This window comes from Colossoma macropomum, unplaced genomic scaffold (assembly GCF_904425465.1).
Source record: "Colossoma macropomum unplaced genomic scaffold, Colossoma_macropomum, whole genome shotgun sequence".
Classification (NCBI taxonomy): domain Eukaryota; kingdom Metazoa; phylum Chordata; class Actinopteri; order Characiformes; family Serrasalmidae; genus Colossoma; species Colossoma macropomum.
Window position 1 is genome coordinate 24,908,294 of NW_023494793.1, and position 23,746 is coordinate 24,932,039.

Genomic DNA, 23,746 nt, shown 5'->3' on the forward strand with positions numbered 1-23,746 from the left:
CTTGGGTTATTACCAGTTTGGTTTAATTCAATATTGAGAACATTTTAACACCTTAAATGGGAAAAGTAAAAAAAAAGTCTACACATTCTCAGATTTGCAAACTCTACTGCATCACGCCGTAACTCGGCCCTGTGTTACGCAGGCCTGCCTTATTGTTTTGAAACGTTTACAGTCTAGTCACACCGGCAGGGGGGAGGAGCCGAGAACTGCATATGTCCGCCTCGACCAATCAGCGCACCGCGGCGTTGGTGAGGGAATCCTGCTGCGAGCTGACTGGTTGGCGCCTTGAGTAGATTGAGTAACAAGAAGTTCGATTCAGTTTAACGAACCGATTCTTTCAAACGGTCCGTTTCAGTGAACGTCAGAATCCTCTATTCACTGATTCACGTACAGGAAGATTCGGATATGTATGATAAACCGCTTCTTTTACTTATATTCACTAATGGAGTCACTAATGGACTGTAGAAACCACAAATACTTAGCCGGTACACTCTAACGGAATGGAGGGAAAATAAAACGCAATTGTTAAAGAGGAACTCCACCTTTACGAACTGGTTGAGATGTAAACAAAGTCATTCGGAGTGATTTAATGTGAAATCCGGTCTAGAGAAACTTGCCGAGTCAGAATTGTTCGCAGTGGTGGTGATAGTAACCAGAAGTCTGAGGAGTTTAAAGCCTCTAAAAACTCCCTCACAGAAAATTAGTACATTAAATGGTTATATATCCTGTCTGTTGTCTGACATTGTTTTAATGTGGTTTTGTGATAAAGATCTGACATAAAATTTGAATCTGTTTATTGTAATCTATTCATGGCGGAGGGGAACATGCAGGTTGTTGTAGGGCAAAATAGTCCCCAAAGTATCACTATTTTACGATCATCAGTGGATAATAAATAAAATAGCTGTATTTGTGCTGTAGACGTCGTGACCCCTGGTTCCTATCACCACCACAAGAAATCTGAGTCTGTAAGTTTCTCTACAAAGAACCATTTCACATCAAACCATTCTGTTTACGTCTGAATTATCTGAGTGAACTGTTCAGAATGTTTTTTTTAAAATGTGGAATTCTCTTTTGTTCGTTTAGATTATTGAATTGTATTTTTAAGATATTATTACTTAAATATTATCTGTAAGATTTAAGTCCTATAATACGGGCCTATACGTAACACAGATGCCACAAAAAGTGCTATTCACTCGTGAATCGGTTCGTTCGATTTGTTAAAATGAACCGATTCAAAAGATCCGTTCACGAGTCGGACGTCGCTAGTAGCTACAGCAACGGCAGTAGACAGCTCGCGGGCGGCCACTGAACCGGCTTGCGCGCGACTGCGATAGCAAAGTGCAGCAATGGAAGAAATGTGGCCGTGAAAGAGCAGCCTGGCCTCTATCGCCGTCTATGGGGACAACTCGTTTCTTATTTATGGCGGTGCAGTTATTCCGCCGAGCGTCTTAGCTAGCTACAGAAATCCCCGCTTCCTTCTGAAGGTAGCTCGGGTTTAGCGTAACAGCGTAAGTAGCCTCTTAATGCTCAACGCAGGTGACGCGAGAAGCTAGCAAGCTAACGCTAACTAACCTCGCCTGTGTTATATTAGCTACGTTGAAGCGCCAGAGTTGCCGTTAGAAAACACGTTAAACGAATGTTTGGTCGTTTTACGTTGTTAATGTTGCAAAGGGTTTCTCTAAGATAGATTTCTGGCTAAAACTAGCTAGTAGCCAGCTAGCTGGTGGTGCACTATTTGGCAGCATGTCACTGCCCAGTTGTCTCGAGTAAAGCCGGCCAGACCAACAGCTCGACTACTGGGCTTCTGTTTAACTTCTGTCAGATTGCAGGGAGGGGAAATGTTTTCCCCTAACTTGTTATTTAACTCTAGGTAGCCCCTTTCTACTCTTATAGCGGGCTGTAGTTTGTTCGCGAACACCAGCCATATAAACCACGCCATTCCTCCTTTTGTGTGTGTAGGAAATAAGGAGAAATTCATGAAAGTATTTTTTTTTCTTGTACAAAATTCACAGCACACATAGGAGGCAAAGTGTTCTCTTCATCCACATAACATTCACCATTATAGTTATATATGCACTCTTGGTAGCTCTTTCCAGCTTTTGATCAGTTAGTGATCTCTTGTTTACAGTTAGGGCTGGGTTATTGTGGGTGGCTTTCCTCTAATTCCTTTAAGCCTGTCATGATCTTTACCATTAAAACTACCACAAAGGCTACATACTCATGGGATTGAGGGAAAAAGAATGAAGACATGCTGGTAAACAAGTCTGTCTGGACCATCCACTAAATGCTGAGGGCTTGAGCAACAGTGCAGTGCACAGTGACAGCCGTTGTCTGTGGACAATGAGCCATTAAAGTGATACTGATCAATAGGTGGTTAAGTCAGGCTATTATTTCACTTCATTTTTTTAATTGAACTAAGTGCTGTTAATTCATTACAGTATGCATATGACTGAGCGTGGTTGAGAAGCACAGATACAAATCCAGTCCTTGTTTGTGGTTTATTCCGTGTCAGCTTATAAAGGAACTGTCTGCCATCCGCATCACAAGGGGCTTGGCTTCTGTTCAGCCATACTTTAACACAGAACGAGACTGACCTTTGACAAAGCTTGCATCTTTTCTTGCTGTGTTCTCTGGCCTGCCCCCACCTGTCATCACCTCAGATGGAGAATTCTGAAGAGGCTAGCTGGACGCCCAAGTCTGAGACATGCATGGAGTCGCTGCCGCACTGCTGCTCGGCCTGCGACAACAGGGAGAGCCTCATTCCTGGGAAAACCTTCCGGAAGCCTAAAGCCAGGAGCATGTCCACTTCGGCTGTGCCCAGTTGTGCAGAGTTCAGGTAAGATTAGACCACCTGGTTACTGTTTAAGTTTGATTCTACTGTCACTAGCACTTCATACACTAATGATTACTGGGTATCTGTTGGATATAAGATACTTACTGAGATCACATGGTTATTTTTACTTTATTTTCACTTTTTTAAGTTCCAGTGGGGGAAGATCACTGTGATTTTTATCGGACAATGTAGAAGTGGAATTAACGGTTCTTTATGTAATTTCCATAAGCTATTGTAGCTTACTTATGTAATGTGCATAACATGCAAAAAATTACGCTTCTGATGTCACTTAGGACTGAAGTTCAGTTAGTAGGCTTTTTGCATATATGTTTGAACACTGACCAACTGTGTTTCATTACAAAGGGTGTTGAATTAGTCTTGTTTAATTGGAATTTGTGCAGCACTAAAATCACTGTACTTGGAGGATTCGATGGCAGCTTTTAAATGTGACATTGTGATGATGTACATTGTGTTCAATATCGCCCACCCCGAGTATCCACAATTCAGGCACTACAAGTCCTAATTTTGTTTCATTGTTTAGTGTGTCTGACTAATTGAAGCATATTATAGAGTTTAGCTATCCTGGCTACTTTCTTTTTTTCCCCACTTCCAGTTTTGCTAAGTTTCCTGCCACAAAACATTGTGCAAATCATATTGCAAGTTCCGTGCGTGCTTTGGTACTCCAGACTTACTCAATATACTTTTGTGTGTTTGCACAGTCTTGTGCTCTAGAAATGTATCATAGCAACAGCACTCGAGACCTCAACTTGTAAACAGTGCCCTCTAGAATTATTTGCACACTTGGTAAATATGACCAGTAAAGGCTGTGAACATGTAATTGTTATTAGCTTGTATATCAGCGTGATCTTACACTGAAATTATGGGAGTAACCTAACCTATCAGTCGAAAGGGATCATTTTTTGTGCTGTGTAAAAGTTTCTGGCCCCGTATTTGCTTCTCTTCCCCTTGCCACTGCATCTGAGATTTGAGATCTGAGACCGTTCCTCAATAGAAAATCTTTTCAGACCCTCCAGTCCTTGGTCCTTCTTGGAGGACGCAAGTCAGCGAAACGTTTTTTATGTGGATTCCGTGATATGCTTTGGATCATAATCCTGCTAGAAGATTTAACCATGACCTGGTCTTCTCCTCCTAATAGACGCTGACAGATATTGGTCTAAAATCTCCAGGTACATGATAGAGTTCCTAACAAGATTCCCAGGACCCTTGGAAGAAAAACAAGCCTGCAGCATCACAGATACATCACCATACTTCACAAGATTCTTTTCTCCATGACTTTGACACTGTTACTTTAAACCACCTTTTGGTACTTGCTCCTAGAAAGATTTAGTTTTGTCTCATCTGCGGAGAGAACCTGTTTCCAGTCAATGTTCCAGGAAGTTCCAGACATTTACATTTGTGGTTTGATGTCAGCATAGGCCTTCCTCTGACTGGCCTTCTAAATAGTTTGTTGGCACAGAGTTTGTGTCTAACTGTGTTTTTGGAGATGTGGAGCCACTAAAATGCTGCAGTCTTCTTCACTGTGCATGGGGGCAAGATACACTTGCTTCACTTCAAGGCAAGTTCATCACAACCCCATTGTTTGAAGCTTTGTAATGATCACCTTTTGTAATTGTGGGTATGTTTAGGTGTGAGTGTTTTTATAACCATCACCTGGTTTATTAAAGTCAGTAACCTTTGGTCTCACTTTCACTTGTGTATTCTTTGATCTTTTCCATGTTTATAGATCACTTAAGGTGTTTGACCTGTCTATTACCTCATACTTTAACCCCAGTGAGACAACATGTCATGACAGTGCTTTTAAGAGTTTCCAAAATAGCTTACAGTTTGAAAGCCTAGAAAATCTAAAAAAAAACCCCAAAAAAACATAAAAATTCATATGAAAATACTAACAAACGTTAGATTTCTCCTATTTTCAATGTAAAATCAAGCTAATAAATAACAAAAGTGCTTTTTGCTTATTGTAATGAACTGTACCAATAATTGTGGAGGCACTGTATGTCTTTCACAGTAACCGTTACAGAAGGAAATAAATGGCCGTTGGTGTCTCCTGGTAAAATGAATTAAATCTTAATTAATGTTTAGTGGTGTTATCACTGACAGGGATGGTGAGTCCTTGAGGCACCAGCTTTTAGTCTAGTATGAAAGCTGAACTATGTTTCTGTTGCTGTAGCTTCTTAATGGCCCAAGAATCTAACTGTAACTAGTTTTTATGTTTTTAACCATTATATGTACTTTAATATTTAAGGTTACTAAACTAAGAAGTTGTGTTCTTGGGGCAAAATCTACTTTAATAGAGACATTGCTGTGTGTTAGACTCTTACAACCCATTTTGTAATTACAGTGTCTCCTGTGTCCTTGTTTTAGAGAGAAATGGAGTAAAAACATGGTATAAGCTTACTTTTTGGTTGTTTAAGAATATATTTTGCAAATTAAATATAAAACACTTATCTTACTCTTTATTTTAGGGTTTATATTATTGTTTTCTAATTTCCTATAATTCTCTCCCTCCCATACCATTAAATTACCAACACAAGCATTTCGACCAGCTGTGTTTGCATTTCATCAAGATTGTAGGGAAAAGGTTGCAGATGATAATGGCGCATACTGTTAAAGTCATTACCTTGGCCTTTCACCTGATTATGTTGTATTACATACCTGCTACATCAGACGCTATCTCTGAAGCACTCACAAGCTGTTCCTCTGGTTTGGAAGTTTTCTAGTAGACAGTGTAATAGCTTAGATAACTGCCGTACTTTCTCTCAGTTCCATACTTGGTGTCCAGTTATGAGTTAGCCTGAGCAGTTTTGAGACTGTGGTATATTAGTAATGTCTCATGTTGCACCCACTTGTTCTCCTGTCAAACATATGGGAAAAAAACATTCTACCATACAATGGTGCCATTTCTTGGACCATTTAAGCCAGCGCAAAGAATGGGTTTTTGTCGCATTTTTAGATTACACGAAAAAAGTCTTGGTCTTGATGCAGTTTTAGGACTTTTATTTATGTGCCTGATGCATTCATACCAACTAGGGATGCATCGATACTGAATACGAGTGCATATTTTTAGTACTCGCCCATGCTGAGTAACCTACGTAGAATTAATCAGTTGTTAGTGTAAATGCGTGCAAGCTTAATGGCTAAATCATCAAATTTTGCTGATTTGAAGTGCATTCGCCAGCTATGCTTCCTCGGATTGAGTAGGTCAGCAGATGAAAAGAGTGGGTTTTGTTCCATGTAAGAAAAGCACTTCTGTGCACCTGTAGTTTTGCTCCTCATCTGTGTCTTTCAACATCTCTGTAGCTTAGTGACAGCAGGAATCACGTCAGAGGCTAACATATCCAAGGAGTTCACATGTGGAGTTTTATGTCATCTCTGAGCATTTTGTTTGGCTGGTTTGTGCTGTAGTTGAATGTCCCCTAAGATCTGATGTACACTATGTGATTTTAGAAATCTTGTTCTTTGGTGACTCACGTTGTACATTTGAATAGACCATTGTGTACAGACAAAGCCAAAGATTTATATAGTCACATTGTACGAAAAAGCTTGGTCTGATTGACATGCTGTGTAAAACGCAGCTCCTACAGACAGCTCTGTCCATGAACGATTTCAAATAAAGCTGTTTCATTAAAAATAACTCACTGAGTGCCGAGTACTGAGCAGCGCTGCTAACACTGTACACAGAAGCTAAAAGCTAGGCAATGATGTACACAGTAGAACAATACAGTCTCTCTACAGTCTATTTGACAAAAAAAAAAATCACTGTCAATGTTTATACCTCGTCATTTTACTTAATCAAACAAAGTCGGTACTTTTGGATATTGGTAGCAAATATTGGCTTTTTTTTTGCCTCATTTGGCTGGCTTGTGCATCTCCACCCATATTGGTGAAGCGGCTGTGATTGTGTGTTTAAGATGGGCTAGAATCACGCAGTGTAGGTCAGGTGGGAATATGCCAAGGCAGAATGTTTAAAGTGACCAGTGACTTTGTCGCCAACTGCTACAGAGTCAGAAACACTTCTCTGTGTGAGCAGAGCCTCCTTTACTATGTTTGTTCATTAGTGTGGCAGCTACACTCAGCTTATGTCACACGGTATCAGCTGGTATCGTAATTTTGGTTTTGGTGAATTTTTATGAATACAAGTACGAATAAATGAGCATGGTATCAGCCCGATACCTGATACCAGTATGATGCATATGTTGCATCCCTAATACCAACACTACCATGCCTTTACCCTGTCAGTGTCACTACTGTGCCGAAAACGGTCTGTGGTGGTCATACAGTGGTCCCTTTACATTGGTGGATGGGGTAGAGGGTGTCTGATATTGTGCAGCAGAAGGTGGGCTACAGTCAGTAACTGTAAACCTAGAAGTAGGTGTACCTGATAAAATGGCCAGTAAGTATTTCATGCAGTTTTTTTTGTTATTTTGTAAACCCCTTTTATACGTGTTGTATGAAAGAGTTAAGCACAGCTTTTAATGTATATTGGCTTCATCAGCTGTAACTAATAGTTCTCCAAAATTACTGATGACATAATATTAGGTGGGGTGGGCAATATGACAATATTTATTGTGTCTCAAGGTGATAACAGAATTATAGAAAAAATGGGCGATTCACCAATGTCTTCCTAAATTTTTTCTTACATTTGATCTTGAGAATTTTTTTTTTGTCATATTCATGATGTGTTCTTAAACTGCTTTGTGCTCGAGTGTGCGTCGATTCTGTTCTTACCCAAGAACAGATCCCAAATTTGTAAAAAAAAAAAACTACGCAAGAGAGTTTTAAGAAGAAATGTCTTCTTAAGACTGGTTGGTAAATAAAGCCCGATGTTTGTAACTGTATCAAGTGGCTGATTTGTCAAGAAATAATTTACACTTCTTTGATGAGTTGTAGGTTAGGATTTAATTTGATAAGAAGGAAGATTTCACTCAAGTTAGTCATTTTAATTGAATGATGTTGCATTTTGCTACACCAGTGATTGCCAGTGAACAAAACATTAAGCTGGCAGTTTGCTTTGTGTCAAACAGGTGGCCTCATAAATCCAAAACCTACTTATCTAACTATTTGAATACAAGCAAACGTGAACATATGTGAGTCAAAGAATCTGTGGAATTCGCCATTGCAGTGTGAATTATGGAGTGTTTCTGACATGACCAGAAGCATTTTATTCAAAGTCTGCAGTGCTTAAAACATTGTGCGCGTCATAGAGCTATAGAACCAGCTCGCTCAGCCTAGCCCAATAAGCACAATCCCGTTTAAAATTCACTGTCTTTGATCCTGCTTGTATTCAAAAGGAGGTTTTCATGTGCCACAGGTGTCCTGTTGTTCTGTTGCATGTTAATCACAAGCATAAAACATTGTCCTAGTGCTGGAATACAGAAATAGACATTTAATCATGTAGCATCTGATTTTTCATAGACAAACACTGGCACAGACTGATGCAGTGCCAAAGAGGAAGCTCATACCTAACACTCTTTCATTAGTATCTCTTTGTAAAAATGTCCTCTAGGGAGATCATTCCAGGTAAATAAAAGACATACTGCAGTATGTTGCTGATATTTTTATAAATCTTAGTTTAGAAATCAATATTATTTTATAAATCTTCTATTATAAATAAATTGTACATTATATTTTATATTATATTTTATATTATACTATTAGTACCTGTCTTGTGTGGCTGTTGAGAGAGTGTTTTGCGGTCATGTTTTCCATGCTGCCACCACACACGGTGCCTTATGTGATGTAATCAGGCTAGTAGAAGATATTAGGTGGTTCAGTGGGTTCTATAGGATACAGGAGTCATGCAGAAATTAGTAATTGCCTGGCCTCTGACTTTTGTGGTTTTTGTGGTGTGGGTACCCTGTAATGACCCAGGATGAGACTGATGATGGGTGTTACTCTGACAACCTGTTATTAAAGGAATTATGCTGGGCTTGTGTAATTGAACGCAATAGAAATGTCCCCTGTTATTGTGTCTGAAGCAGCAACCAGCTGGGTTTTATGGTAAAACATACGTAATGTGAAGAAAAATGAATGCCATTTGGTGTAATGATACAGCATTTGCCAAAATCGTATGGATTATTATATGCTTATGAAAAACAAATTTACTGTACAATATGGCAGTCTGGGTGCATATTGTTACACTCTTCTTCCATGACTAGCCAGCATTGTGACATGGCCCCAATATGGGACAACAGCATGACAAACTGAAAAGCAGAAATTTTCCTTAATGCTCCTTTATAATTTGGCAGTTGCCAGTGGGGGAAAAAACTTTTTAAAGATAATGAAGAGAGGCCTCCAATTTTGTGGTAAAAAGCAAAAAAGTTAACCTTTTTTCTTCTTTTCTTTTCTAGGCGAACCCAGTCACTGCATGGACCAAGCCCAGTGACAACATTTGGGCCAAAAGCTTGTATGCTGAAGAACCCTAAAGCAGTGATGTAAGTCAAACTGTCTTGATTGAGCTTTGTGTTGTTTTTTCTATGCATTTATTAAGGTGGGTTTGGTTTTTAGAGGAAGAAGTATTGTTCTGTACTCTGTAGCTGCCACCAGATCTTTGTGTACTACTACTAATGGTTATGATTGCATCTAAGTAAGGAACCACTTTACAGCCAAGTCTACATAGTTGCAAACAAAAAGGAGAAAGGTTATCTGTGATTTTTGGATTCAGCATTAATTATTTTCATCATTAAACTTGCCCAGTGTAGGTTTTTGTATGGTAGACTCAATGGAAGACACGTACCAATAAGACAAGGTTGTGCCTCTTAGGAGATTATGTGAAAAAAGAGTTTAGTATAGTTCAGTGTGCAATATGTGATGATGAATAATTTAAAACTGTGCATTTATTATAAATTAGATTTGTATTGTGAAAAAGGGATATCCTCTTTTCTGATGCCGCTTCTGTTTTCACTAGGTGTCACTGGGGCAAGTGATTCATTATATATACTAAACTAAAATGTCATAGATGATGACTGAAAGGACATAAATGAGCTCAATGTTCTTTTCCTTCTGGGAAAGACTTGCACAGTTTATTTAAAACTACTCTCTGAGTAACAAAACGGGCAAGTAATTGAAGGAAGAAAAAGATGAGGAAGTAATTTACAGAGCATATTTTTCTGCCAACAGGGGAAATCCTATTTACTTAGTATTTTAAAAAATGGCTAGGCAGTCATTATTTCCTTTGTTTATGTGGAAAGGTGTTTTATAGTTTGACTAAAATGTGACCTAGTTTTCAAAAAAATGATGTTTAAAGATGTATTGACTATTGCATGACATGCAGCGTTATTGATTGATTTTTAAATGCTTCACTGAGACACTGGTCTCATGACTTGAATCAGGTCCAAGAACAGAGCCTAAGAGAAATTATTTCATGGCTGTTCAAGGATTCTAGGTCAATGCTAAGCTGGAAAAGGACCTTGGAAAATTTTTGCTCTCTTCAGCTGATAAAAGAACCATCCTGGGTGCTACGCTCATTTAATGGGAGGATAAATGTGGTCCTCTTTGGGCTATGCTAATTGATGGATTAGCATTTAATGGCAGCCTCTTTGGCTGGTGAGATACAGTGTGTTGGCAGAACATAGTGTATTGTAAAATCAGACCTCTTCCTTATGTAATGTAGTTTGGTTGATCTTATCACCATGGCCCACATTGTGTACAGTTTGCTTGCTAACAAAAGGTTGTGCCAGTTAAAGTCAGCATGACTTAGGAATGTAGAATCGCTGCACAGAAATCGAGTGATTCGTCATTGTAGGTTAATTCAACGGGATCAAGTGAGGGGAAGGATGTCTTTGTGCTTCTGTCCCAGTGTTTATGTTGGCTGCAAAGATGCAAAGCTGTACTGAAATCCCCTCCCTTTTGTTGACATTGATGAATGCAAAAGGCGTTGCATATCTTAAGGTGAGTTATCATGGATTGATGACTTTACAGGTGGCTTTGTTTGGCGTCGATAATGTAGGTCTACGTAGTACGCAGTAGTTTTAAGGAGAGCCTGACTTAAATGACCATGCCTTCATAAATGTTCGTAGGAATTATGACTCAGCTGTTTCTTTTACTTGTTTAACAGCATTATAAATTCTGTAAGCACTGTTCAGAAATGTAAGGATAACACATTGTGTATGGTATAGTGAACGTGGCAATGCACAATTACAGTTTCTGTGGTCCAAAACTGGCATTTAATGCTATTTTTTATGTTTTGTAATATTCTGTTATGCAGCTTTATGTACCTCAGCTTTGTCAGTTTGAGAGAATTCACAATTTTGTGTACTTTTTACCTTTTCGTCCATCAGTGTTCTCTCACTGCAGTACCCAGCATGCATTACGCAAGTGCGTAGTGCAACATTTGGAAATCTCCCCACTGTGATAAAGTGATAAAATCCACTGAGGTATCACTTATCACTTGGCTCACTGTCCTTCATATTTTTTTTTTTTTATTATTATTACGCATTTTGTTTCATATTTTTAAAGCATGTCCAAATACTACTGAGGAATACGGAAATACCAGCATATAAAAATGCTTTAAAATGTTAGTCGCTTTTGTGACATCGCGCCCCAAGTTTTACATCAAAAACAATCAAATAAAAAGTTCAGGACTCTTACACGGTTACCAGATAAGAGAATGCAGTGCACATTTTCAATCCAATCTAAAGCGCTTGTAGTTTTTCAAAAGCTTTTCATTTTGGCTATAGTGCCGCTTTAATTTTAGCTCTGTTTTGTTTCTTCTGACGGGCAGAGATGGTACAGAACAGAACAGATGCACACATTGACATCATATGCCAACAAAGTGATTCGGTGAAAGAGCTGTGTAAAATCCCCTACTCTGTTGGGAGTCATCTTATTCTTCCTCTTGCAGTGACTCCTTGCTTGCATAGCATCTCCCAACACTGACCTTATCCTGTCCTGCCATGAGATCAATGACTCACTGAAAAAATGTTAGCCTACAGGATTATGTCTTACTCAGAGTGAACAAAAAATTTTTTTTTTTGTTACCAAAATAAATTGTATTATGATTTGCTTTTAATGGGTGTTGTCAGTATTTCTAGACCTCAAACTACATATATTACCTGTGTATATTTAAGCATAAGAACACAAAAGGGAGTTTGTTGTCATGAAAAAAATCACTGCTGCGGTTTGGTCGCATGAAGGCAAGTACTATAGATTATCACTCGAAAAATACAAACCATTTGTGTTATTAGCAGAATAATCACACTGTCACAATATTCTTAGTTCATCTTTTAAATTTTTACCAAATACTGGTATGAGTGATTCTAGTGAGTCTTTAAACCATTTCGCAGCCCATTGTATTTGCAGAATTGTATCCTGTTTGTTTCTTGATAATTGCACTTTGTTTAGTTGTAAAAGTTTGATCAGAGACAACAACATTTAAACTTTAAACATTTATTTATATGGCACTCTTCAAAGTCAGGTTACAAAGTGCTTTAAAAAGTGTAAGAAGATTAAAAAAAAAAAAATTAGCATAAAACAAAGACGGTACAGCTTCACCCACAAACAAGACAAACAGAACATTAGCTATGTCCAACCTCAAAGGCTAAGGCATGCAGATATGTCGTAAGCCTTTTTTAAAGAACAGGTTCAGAATTTGATGTAGGCCTGGTGTCCACTATTTTTCAGTATCTGACCAAGCATCAAATATTATCTTATAGAACCTGTAAAGTAATGTATGTATTGTTTTTTTCTATCTTCTAATGTGGAAATCTGCTAACAGTAAGCTGCACAAGTAACAGTACGGGTTCAATCACGACCATTCAGATTGTGACATTGGAACTAACTGTTTTGTAGTAACTGCATGTTAGATGCATAGTAGTGGCTGGATGTCAGCCCATTATGCCTTTATCTTATTCATTCAGTTTGACCATAGCACTGCTGTTTGTGTCTATTCCAATTTAATACAGTACAGGTACCTAATTCTTGTATTCTGAATACGTATTCCGAATACTTGTATTCCGTTACATCTCAACCCTGTACATAGCCTATATCATGAAAATGTTTCAGGGAAAAAGTTTTATGATGATACATTTTTCCCATATCACCCACCCTTGTGTCTTACATGAAACTTCATGTGGTACTCCTACTCTTATGATTTATCTTAAGGGTGTGACTTTTGATGAAACTGCTCCCCCACCCATCTCCTCTTTTAGTGTGATAATTTCAGGAGTGGGAGGGTAAAGATATTAGCATTTGACTGGGTCTGTTTTTACTGAGAGTGGACATACAGAAAGAACAGTTTCATACCCAAAACATAGTTCACAGGACACACTAATGTGGCAATTTAAGGTTTGTTCATGTTGTTATTGTTATTATTTTCTTATTTCCAAATGCTTTATTTATTGAAGTGAGGTTTAGGGTCAATGTCTGATTTATCCAGATTGACTCTTGTTTGTAGTTAGTTGCTGTCCATCAGATCTGGACTCTGAACTCTCTCTTTATCTAAGCTTCCACAATTCATTAATATTTTAAAAATAAGTCCAGTGTTATATCCTGGCTTAAAAAAGCGAGTTTCAGTTGGTGGACTTTTTATGAACTACAGTGACAGTTACTGCAGGAGCGAGTTACAGTTTCATTACATAAACACAGGGAGATTTAGTGATGCAACTGCAGATGAATGGCATGTGGGGGAAGTACTATTTTCAAAGAAACATAATACTGCCAGCCAGTCAGCGGATGCCTTTTTTGTTGTAGGTGGGGCCAGATGCTGTGGGGGTGGGACTTGAGTGGCGTGGTCAGTGGAGGTTTGTTTTAAAGATTAGAGCAAGGTCTGCTCAGGCAGCAGAGCCGGGCAGAGCAGCTCACTGCAGATAGCAGTCGCTGACAAGGAAAATGACGTTAAACCTGTTCTCTGGAATTGCTTAAGGAAGAAAGGGACCAAAAGAAAAATGACGAAAACACTTCTTGATAGCAAGAGGTGGAAGAGGTGGGACTCTGAATCTGTGTGAGGAGTAGCTGGTAAGGATGATCCAAGATTTATTGTCATCGTTCAGCCGCAGAATGAGACAGTAGCATTTGGGGCAGCTAGTAAACCAGCCGTGGACTGCTCTAAGCAAAATTGGCGCTACCAGCCACTGTGCTCTTCTTTGTACTGGTGGCTCCATCACATGAAGAAAACCATGAAATTCAACCAGAGTGTGCAACAGCAAGCCCCCACCGGTGGCAACAACAGCACATGGAAATGGTGAGACAAGGTTTTTTAATAATTTGTCTACTTTCACTGAATGTAGACAAACAGTTAGATTACGGCCGACTCTGTTGTATGTATTAATAACAGTATGTATTATCATCAGTCATATTCATTGTCAATTAATGATGAAGTCAGATTAAAATTGTGGATATTTTGAAATCAAGTAATTGTTTAATCAAGTTATCGTGGCAACCCTAGCTTAGACTGAGGAACTATTTTATCAAATTGATGTTACATCATGATGCTTTTTTATCTGGGAGCAGTAGTTCAAACTCTTCTCAGACCGAATGTTCTGTGACAGCCTGGCTTGAAACATCAAGTTCCACGGAGCGTGCTTTGATCATTATGATACATTTTTGCCTTTGGACATGCATTTGTGCCTCGTACATTGAGATTTTTATCAAACCGTGCTGAGAACAGATTGATGGACTCTGTGGCATGCAAACTACCATTTCAGTCAGCATTCCTATGATAAAATAAAGAGTGCTGGCTATTCTGGATCATATTTGGCAGACTTGTGATGTTCAACACTCTTAGGGTCTTCTGGACTGACTTTTTAACCCAATACCTTACTCTCTTATGCAGATGTATAATTTATAAGGCTTGGTTTCTGTGGTTAATAAAGGAACAAAATACTGACAAAAGTTTATGGTGGAATATTAGGTAGATCATTATAACTTCTTATTTGTATGGTTCAAATCTGATTTCAGTGAGAGTTAATACGGATTGGGGTTGTGTAATGGTCAGGTCCGTGTCCTTGTATATCTGCTGAGCTGCTTGTGTCCTAAGCCACAGTGTCTTAATAGGATGGAAATGATCAGTGTCTAGCTGTCTGTTCTGGAAGTGTTCCAGTTCAGCCCAGAGGAGCCTACATACACAAAAGAAAAATGCAGACATTTTGTCATTCTTTTGCATAAAACTCATGAATCACTTTTATTTTGAAAATTTGACAGCTGATAAGATGTGTTCTTTTATATCAAGCCTGAATACATTGATGTTCATACTTGAGTTTTAAGTTACACCACACACTGACCTCATACTTGGAACGTTTTCACCCAGCTGGTGATGTCAGCATGATTTCTCTAGTATTATTTGCAAACAGTTCCATGCAAATTAGGGTCAGAAAAAAGAAGAAGGTGCAGAATTACCTTTTGAGGTTGGAAATCGAGTCGAGATTGCGTGATGTGGGGCGTTTGAGTGCAGTGAAGTGTGCCCCTGAGTGCTGAGGCTCGTTTCTAACTATTAGGTGTAAGATTCGAAGAGCAAAATGCTGAGTCATTTTGTTAATGACACTAACCACAATGCCCTTACTTAAGTTCACGGTTAACCATTTTGCATGTGTCTGGGTTTGTTTGTTTTCAGGCATATTCAGGACCCAGCAAGCCAGAGGTTGACCTGGAATAAGCCACCCAAAAGTGTCCTTGTAATTAAAAAGATCCAAGATGTCAGTCTGCTGCAGCCTTTTAAAGAGCTTTGCATCTTCCTCACAGAGGTTAGAATAATATTTGTTTACACTTGATGTGCAAATCATTTTTAAAATTGAGTATGTACAGAAAAAAAGTCATTTTTAGAAGTCATTTTTAGAAGTCATTTCAGTCATTTGCTATGTTACGCAGTAATTTGTTAGATACAAAAAAATCTACTTCCTCAATAGATAGGGAACTTATATTCTTTGCCCTCCCCAATGTCTGCCACCATACAATTATACATAATCTCAGCTGACCTATTCTGTTCATATACCACTTTGTCTACAGTTTGAAACTCTGATATCTCCTTCCTTTGTTTTGATGCACCTTAGCGGAAAAATATGATTGTTTACGTGGAGAGGAAAGTTCTGGAGGACCCCGCTATTGCCAATGATGAGAGCTTTGTGTCCGTGAAAAAGAACTTTTGCACTTTTAGAGAAGGTAAGCAATTGTTTTGTTCTAGATTACCACTGAAATGTTTGCAGACCATACCTTTACACCGTGTGGCGTGTTTGGTTGTGTAATATTTGTCTTGACTTGGTTTTCTTTGCATGCTGCAGATTTTGATGACATCTCCAATCGTGTAGATTTCATAATTTGTTTGGGAGGAGATGGAACTTTGCTGTATGCTTCCTCACTCTTCCAGGTATGAATAATGGACATAAAGTGTTGGTCTGACTGTGGGTTTTAAAATGAACAATTCGTTATCAAGCCATCGGGCACCAACTGTTGATTTATGTTTGACAGAGAGATTGCCCAACAAAACCTTTGCACTCAGTGCACAGCTTACAGTCTCTAATAGGTCTCTAACAGAAATTTTTCATATTTTTCATATTTTTCAATAGTGCATGTGCTAACGAATAATAATAACAGTAGTAATTAACTAATGAGTGGTAGGAGCCTAGGAAACTGTACATACAAGTTAAAAAATGTTGTGTCCAGAATAATGAACAGAGCTATAGATGATTCTAAAGTGATAGAGTGAGAAAGAATTATAATCGAGAATGAAGTTAGAAAAACAGTGATGGTTTGAATTCATTATTTTTCAAAAGTAGCGAACAATTATCAATCGGTAAGTTGACAGAAACCCAATTTAAATATATTATGTTACTTATATTTATTCAGTCCTTCAATTATTGAAATAATTCTTAAAATAACACTTTTACAAGTATTTATCATTTGTAATATTTAAATCCACATTATATGTTATTGTATACACAGACCAGCCATTTCATTAAGTACACCTCCTTGTATCTACACTCTTTGTCCATTTTATCAGCTCCTCTTACCATATAGATGTACTTCATAGTTCTACAATTACAGACTGTAGTCCATCTGTTTGTCTGAATACATTGTTAGCCTCTTTCACCAATGGTCAGGACCCCCACAAGACAACCACAAAGCAGATATTATTTGGATGGTGGATCATTCTCAGCACTACAGCGACACTTATATAGTAGAGCTGTGTTAGTGTGTGTGTGTATAAACTAATAAAATATTTAAATATGCTAAGTGATTCCAGACATTTGAAAGCTAGTGAGGTTTTATGAAAACTACAAAAACACACGAATCTGCCTGCATTTTGTTCTTGTGTTTTAACTTTGAACCCCTTCATTGTTATGAAGGCACTACAGCATATTTTACATATTTTACGTATTTTACATTTTCCACATGGCAGCTCTGTAGATCATCTACAGTGCAAAGCATTACTTGTTTTTCTGAAAAATAGGATTCATATGAAAGCACTTTTTGCTCTTGCATTTAAAATTTTGGGGCCAGTTTATTTGTTTTTTTCTTTTAGAGGCATTTTTACCCCGAGGCCTTGCTCATTTCTGGTGTTGCCTTGAGATGAGAATCCTCACGTTTTAACAGCTTGAACCTGTAATTCTAGCTTGACAGTTAGTCATTTGTAAAGATGTATAGTTGTAACCAAAAGGAAGACATTCACAAGTAACTGTTTGGGTGGCTTCCCCTACTTTTGGGCTAACATTGTAAATGTGTGTGTGTGTGTTGCAGGAGAGCGTTCCTCCAGTTATGGCCTTCCATTTAGGTTCTCTGGGCTTTCTGACGCCTTTCAATTTTGACACATACCAATCTCAGGTCACACAGGTTATTGAAGGTAAGTGTGTGGGGATTTCTAATGAGATTTTTCTTTTCTAGATGTATAGTCACTCTGCCTGCACTACCTTAACAGGTAATTATTTAATCATGTGTGGGGTGTGTGTGTGTTTGATTTGTGCACATTCTTTGCCAGCTTAGTTTCTTTCCAGGAAGGTTTTCTTCAGGAGGTTTTCCTTTCCCGTCAGCCAAGCCGTGCTGTATACAATTGTGTCTATGTGTGTGTATATCTCAGAGTTGCCTTTTCATACAGGGAGGTATTATGCAGTATTATGCAAGCGCTGGGAAAAGGACAATGACATCATAAGGAAGCAAAGTTTGTCAGCTGTATCTGTAGCTCCTAACAATGTTTACTGATATTGCAACATTCATGAATGTGATATGGTTCACGTTCAAAACACCCTGCCCGTACGAAGACAATATCTACGTTTAAGATCCTTGGATATAGGAGATTCTAGAGAACAATAAGACCTTAACACTAATCTTTCCAACTGATATTCCTTTGTAGTTCAAGAGGCTTTAAGAGAAGCTTCCGGTTCAACTTTGAATCATAGAATGTTACAGTCAATTAGAATCAGTAGTATTTAACACAGTACAAGCTAATTTTCTGGCCAAAGTAAAACTCTCAGGCTTTGATATATAAAGATTGATATATTATTTTGGTTTTTTATGTTCCACTTCTAAATAAATAGTTCCTCCAGTTACATTTGTGCAATTAGCGTATTTTTAAAAATGATCCTGAGTCTTAGCAAAACAGCCAAAATGAGTCATGGTGAAATTTGAGATTTCATGATACATTGAATAGTTTCCTAAAGAATCACAACCAGTTAGAATTTAGATTTCATAGATTTACACCCCTGCAGGCTAATGTTCACTTGATTAATTGTTTATACAAAATACTGTGCAAAAGTTTTAGGCACCTGAGAAAATTAGAATTAAAAAATTGTATATCTGGGCAGGAATTGTTTATTTGCTCAGGAAAATAATGGAATAAATACAAAGCACAACAACAGTACAATTTCATGTATGTCAGTCTGTTCTTTTAATATATGTCCAAACAGCAGCTCAGTATTACTTGTAGTAATCATCCAACAACTGGTTTGGCTAATCAGTGCTTTATTATATTAAATCATGCATGCTGCTGATTGAATTTAACAAATCTATGCAATAGCTGAAGGCATCCAGGATAAATCTGGAACCAAACTTTGTTCTTTAACCTCTCACACACAACAAACACACACATACACACACACACAGTAGAATTAACATTGTCCTATTGTTCTGTCGCCAGAACCCAAGTTTAATATGGTTCATAAATGTTTTTACAGGTAACGCAGCCATCATCCTGCGGAGTCGGCTGAAAGTAAAGGTAGTGAAGGAGAGTCGTGAGAAAAGTAAGACAAAGGATAAGAACCTGATCATCACTAACGGGGATGCTGAGCCTAGTCGAAAAACTATGCAATATCAAGTGAGTAACAGTCTCAGGAAAGAAGAATATCTGTATGCATCCCTGTGTGTGGGACTGCACCTCTGTAACAATGAACATGTACGTTTCCAGTCCGTTGGCTCCTGAAGTGTTAAAATTATAGCACCTGTGTACACGCTTTGTGGATAGTTGTCCTGTGTGGTGTGATGTATTTAAGTGCCCCACAACCACAATCCTGACCATTTTTAAAAAGTTAGTTAATGTATATCTTCACTTAGAGCATGCTTCCTGCTGGCTCTGTTTCAATCCATTAATTATTTAAAAATCCAGTGCAGTAGTCAGTGTTTGGCCTAGATAGAAGCCTTGTGGTTTATGAGCACATACCACAAATTGCAGTGATAAATACCTTGTACATGAGTTTTGCCTTGTAGACACCTCAGTGGATTTAAAAATTCTGTGGTGGTAATAATGCTCAGTTTCTTGTCTTCCTTCCTTTTCTCTTTCTCCCTTTTCCCCTGCCTCCCCTCTCTCTCACAGGTGCTGAATGAGGTGGTTGTGGACAGAGGCCCATCGTCCTACCTCTCTAATGTTGACCTCTTTCTGGATGGTCATCTGATCACCACAGTACAAGGCGATGGTCAGTCTGAATATTGTATATATGTACTTCCCCTTCAGACCCTGCTTTTATTTAAATTATTAATCTTAGTAGTTTAATTTCAAAGATTAGAATGCTCACTCTCTGTCTGTCTGTCTCTCTGTCTCTCTGTCTCAGGTGTGATAGTGTCCACTCCGACTGGCAGTACTGCATATGCAGTGGCAGCAGGGGCCTCCATGATCCACCCCAATGTCCCAGCCATCTTGATCACCCCCATCTGCCCCCATTCACTCTCCTTTAGACCCATCGTAGTTCCTGCTGGTGTCGAGTTGAAGGTATTCCCAAAACAAACACAACTTGACATAAAATGAATATGTGCTTGTATGTAATCCTAATGTTACTGATGTGTGGTAGATATGTTTTCAAAATGTCGTTGTATTTAAGCTTTGGACATCTTTATTCATGTTAGTGGTGGGAAGATCGAATCATTTTATTAACACAGTTCTTTCAAACTGCAACAGTGAAACAAATATCATGTTTGTATTGAAATTCATGCCTACCAAATGCAACCAGGTTGAAGAATTTGACACTTTTGGTTGCAGTTAAGGGGTTCTCTTAATCTGGTCCATCTAACTGGAATGTATTCTGCCCTAACAGGCTCATCTAATAAAAGAAAAATAAATGCTCTAATAAAAGAGACAGATTTAAGTTTTGAACTTATTATAAACCTCTAAAATACAAAACAACATTATGTGAATGTCTGTTAATGTCTGTGTTTAAGCCAGCACTTAAATGTTAATGTATATCATCTCTGGCTTGGTGCAAACATAATGAGAAATCTCATAGAATGCTGTCACCTCCAGAGAGCCTCTGTAAACACAGAGTGCCTGCTAGCGGACTAGCATCCACACAGCAAAAAGATAACAGGGCGCTATAAGCAGCAGAGAGAACATATAAGCAAATTTAAGGAGATTATTCCTAATATGGTGTATTTTTATACTAGTGTTGCTAAATATGAATGATGGTGTGAAACAAAGGAGATCATGCTCCTTCAGGTTGATTAATTGCCAGCCATGACAGTGTTTTTGAAGGAAATATTTCTTTTGAAATTTTGCTGGAAAGTTATTGACTCATCCTCTGGTACTGCCTTTAGATTATGCTTTCACGTGAAGCCAGAAACAATGCCTGGGTTTCTTTTGATGGTAGGAAACGGCAGGAGATTGGACACGGGGACAGGTGAGTAATCGTAATGTCACTGTAGTTACTGTACTAGCAACATTTATTTACTAAGAAATACTTTTCTGAATGGTTGTTTGAGGGCTACAGATGCCTATTTGATATACACTACTGTTTAAAAGTTCTTTGAATCTTTTCTTATGTTATGTTCTTTTCTTATGTTAATTTGTTATTTTATAGATTTTATGTACAGTAATTACTTAATTACTATTATATTACTACATTAATTTCTTTATTACTAGTAATTAAGTAAAAACCACAGTGATTTAAATTTTAGAAACAAGACACCAAAAGGTATTTTTTGATATTTTATTCAACAATTTAAGGATCGAGTTATGTATGTAATTGCTATAATTTACAGCCAATTGTCTACCTCAAGATCACCACTTAATATGAGACATTCTGGTTACACACATTTAGACATACTCTACCAAGTAGAGATGCATTAGTACCATTTTTTCCCAAGAACTAGATATGAAACTAGACTGTGCGCATCGCAATTGCAAACATGATAATACTGTCGTTAAAACAGGCTAGTAGGCACAAAAAGGAGAAAAGTCACAGTTCTGGATTTAAAAGGCTTTGTCTGCTAGATAGCAGAGAGAGAGTTTGTGAGGTGTAAATTGATCCCTTAATTATGTAAGTCAGTAGTTTCTCTTAGGTGATTCCTGCTTGTGAGTGAATTACTTCCTCAATGTGAAATCCATTGATGTGAAGATACATTGCTGGAAAGTAACAATGAAGCATGAAAGGTGTTTTTGTCTGAAGCTGGCCTGTGGGCGTGTTGAGGAAAGAATACCCAGCATGACGATTAACAGGTTTTCCTTCCTTTCTCCAGCATCACCATCACCACTTCCTGCTTCCCTGTTCCCTCCATCTGTTTCCGAGACCCTGTAAATGACTGGTTCGAGAGCCTGGCGCAGTGCTTGCATTGGAACGTCCGCAAGAAGCAGAGCCACCTGAGCTCTGAGGAAGAGGAGGAGTTCTGAGGCTTCGCCCAGCGGATACCAGCCTGAAGCACTTTGTCTTGTATTCTCTGCTTTCTCTGGCCTGTCTGGAACCTCTCCTCCTCTCGACCCTTTGACCACAGACTGTAGTGAAGCTGTTGCTATGCTTCTTGGGGTGTTTTTTTTTTGTTTTGGTTTGTCTATAAAAATCTTTTAAAATATTTTGTAGTTTGCCTATGACGTATTACTGTCATATGAAGCAGAAATATTGTACTCAGTATGAGTTAGTTTTACAGTAAGACAGCATGACGAGATCGAACGAAACATCAGGTATTGTCCACGAACACATGAGGAGCATTTAAACACCACAGCAATAAGTGAATATCGATAGAATTGTGCCTTAAATCACCTAGAATGTTACAAAGAAATTATTTAAGGGGTTGGGAAGCAATGTCTTATACTGTACTTAATACGTGCGTCATCGTTACAGATATTCTGTAAATATGAAATCAGAGTGACTCATCTGCAGAGGACACTGCGAAACAAGCCATCTGAAAAGCTTGAATATTTGTAGAACTGTTTTTGTTGTTGCGTTTATGAAGTGTTGGAAAACTACTGTGTTGTTTGGCTTCCATCTTACAGCTAGTCAACCAACTTGAAGTATTTCATTTGATTAACATATCTCAGCCAGTCCATTCCAGATCTACTAGGATCATTCCTAACTTTGCTTTTTTTTTTTCAAACAACATTATGAGCAATATTTTAATGAGTTATTTATAAACTTCCCATTCCATTGTGTTTTGTATAGTAGCAGTATGTAATCTGTCTTTTTTTTTTGTCTAATTGTATATAATGGGTGTTAGGGAATTGCTTGTGGAGGAGGTTGTGTCCTCTTTGAAGTGTCCTTCACCTGACAAACCACTGAACTTGCCCAGAAGCTACCAGGTTTCCAGACATTTAAACAGGCCACTCCTCAAAATGAAGAAAGATAATCAACGGGACTCATTCCATGTTACTACTTTGTGCTTTGTGAGATCACATGCACTTGAACCGGTTTACTAACAGTGTGCATACAGCTGTACATTCTGAAGTCAAGTCAGCCGTGTGACCTCATCATGGAACAAAAAAAAGAGGAAAGTGTTTACATTCATTCTCCGCCCCACCCTCGTCCTGCTCACCGACATGGCCAAATAGCAGAGCTACACAGTCTTTTACTTTTTTAATTCCATTCATTGTTCAAACAATGTAAGAAGCAAGTTGTCAATAATGTCATATCACTGATTCTGCCCCTTAAATATCTTAAGTATGGCTATTCTCGTGTTTTTATGATACTAAAGAGCCATCCTTTTTAATAGCTTCTGCTTACATTTCTTAAAGATTGTTCTCAAGTGTGGATCAGTACTTAAAGGGGAGTTTTATATATTTCTCAAAATGTCTACATAATTCAAATGTTGAGGTGGTAACAAAATCATTGAGAGTGGTGACGTGAAATGGTGTTTTATAGACTCAGATTTCTTTACAGTGATAGTGACAGGCACCAGTATTCAGTCTATCAAAATGTCTACTGAACCTACATTTTGATAATGTTAAAATAGCATTAAGTCAGAAAAAATTCTGTTTTCTTTGGAGACTATTTTGCTTTACATCATGCATTTACATGCATGTATTTCTCCACTATGATTGGGTTTCAAAAATCTGTTTTAGGTCAAAACTTAAAATCAAATCAGTTTTAAAACAATGTCTCAGGCATCAGGAAAAGGATTCGTAACCATTTTTTGATGGTTCGTAACCATTTGATGACTTTCTGTGAGGCAGCTTTTAGAGGCAGCGCTTTGGACGTCTGGTTCCTGTCAGCAGCACTGTGAATAATTTGGATTTAGTTTTTCTTGAATGGTGCATTTCTTATCAAACCACTCTGA

The 23,746-nt window shown here is 38.1% G+C and overlaps 1 protein-coding gene across 2 annotated transcripts; it reads left to right on the forward strand.

The window, feature by feature from the left end:
• The first annotated feature begins 1,280 nt into the window (after positions 1 to 1,280).
• Positions 1,281 to 23,179, forward strand: LOC118813535 (NAD kinase-like). Of its 2 annotated transcripts, XM_036578916.1 has the most exons (12): positions 1,281 to 1,508; positions 2,661 to 2,836; positions 9,205 to 9,288; positions 15,402 to 15,531; positions 15,838 to 15,946; positions 16,066 to 16,151; positions 17,522 to 17,624; positions 18,952 to 19,091; positions 19,587 to 19,686; positions 19,822 to 19,979; positions 20,798 to 20,880; positions 21,719 to 23,179. In XM_036578916.1, the coding sequence occupies exons 2-12, from the start codon at positions 2,661 to 2,663 to the stop codon at positions 21,867 to 21,869; spliced, it is 1,320 nt and encodes a 439-aa protein (XP_036434809.1). In that variant the 5' UTR covers positions 1,281 to 1,508; the 3' UTR covers positions 21,870 to 23,179. The 2 variants fall into 2 exon arrangements, with proteins under 2 accessions (XP_036434809.1, XP_036434810.1); XM_036578917.1 differs by lacking the exons at positions 1,281 to 1,508; positions 2,661 to 2,836; positions 9,205 to 9,288 and adding an exon at positions 13,605 to 14,033.
• The last annotated feature ends 567 nt before the right edge of the window (positions 23,180 to 23,746 follow it).

What these genes read in the sequence shown, in the direction of transcription:
- LOC118813535 (XM_036578916.1), top strand. Translation starts at nt 2,661, where the DNA reads ATGGAGAATTCTGAAGAGGCTAGCTGGACGCCCAAGTCTGAGACATGC. An exon ending in TTTGCATCTTCCTCACAGAG is followed by an intron (nt 15,532 to 15,837) that starts GTTAGAATAATA and finishes GATGCACCTTAG; the next exon opens with CGGAAAAATATGATTGTTTA. An exon ending in CTTTTGCACTTTTAGAGAAG is followed by an intron (nt 15,947 to 16,065) that starts GTAAGCAATTGT and finishes TGCATGCTGCAG; the next exon opens with ATTTTGATGACATCTCCAAT.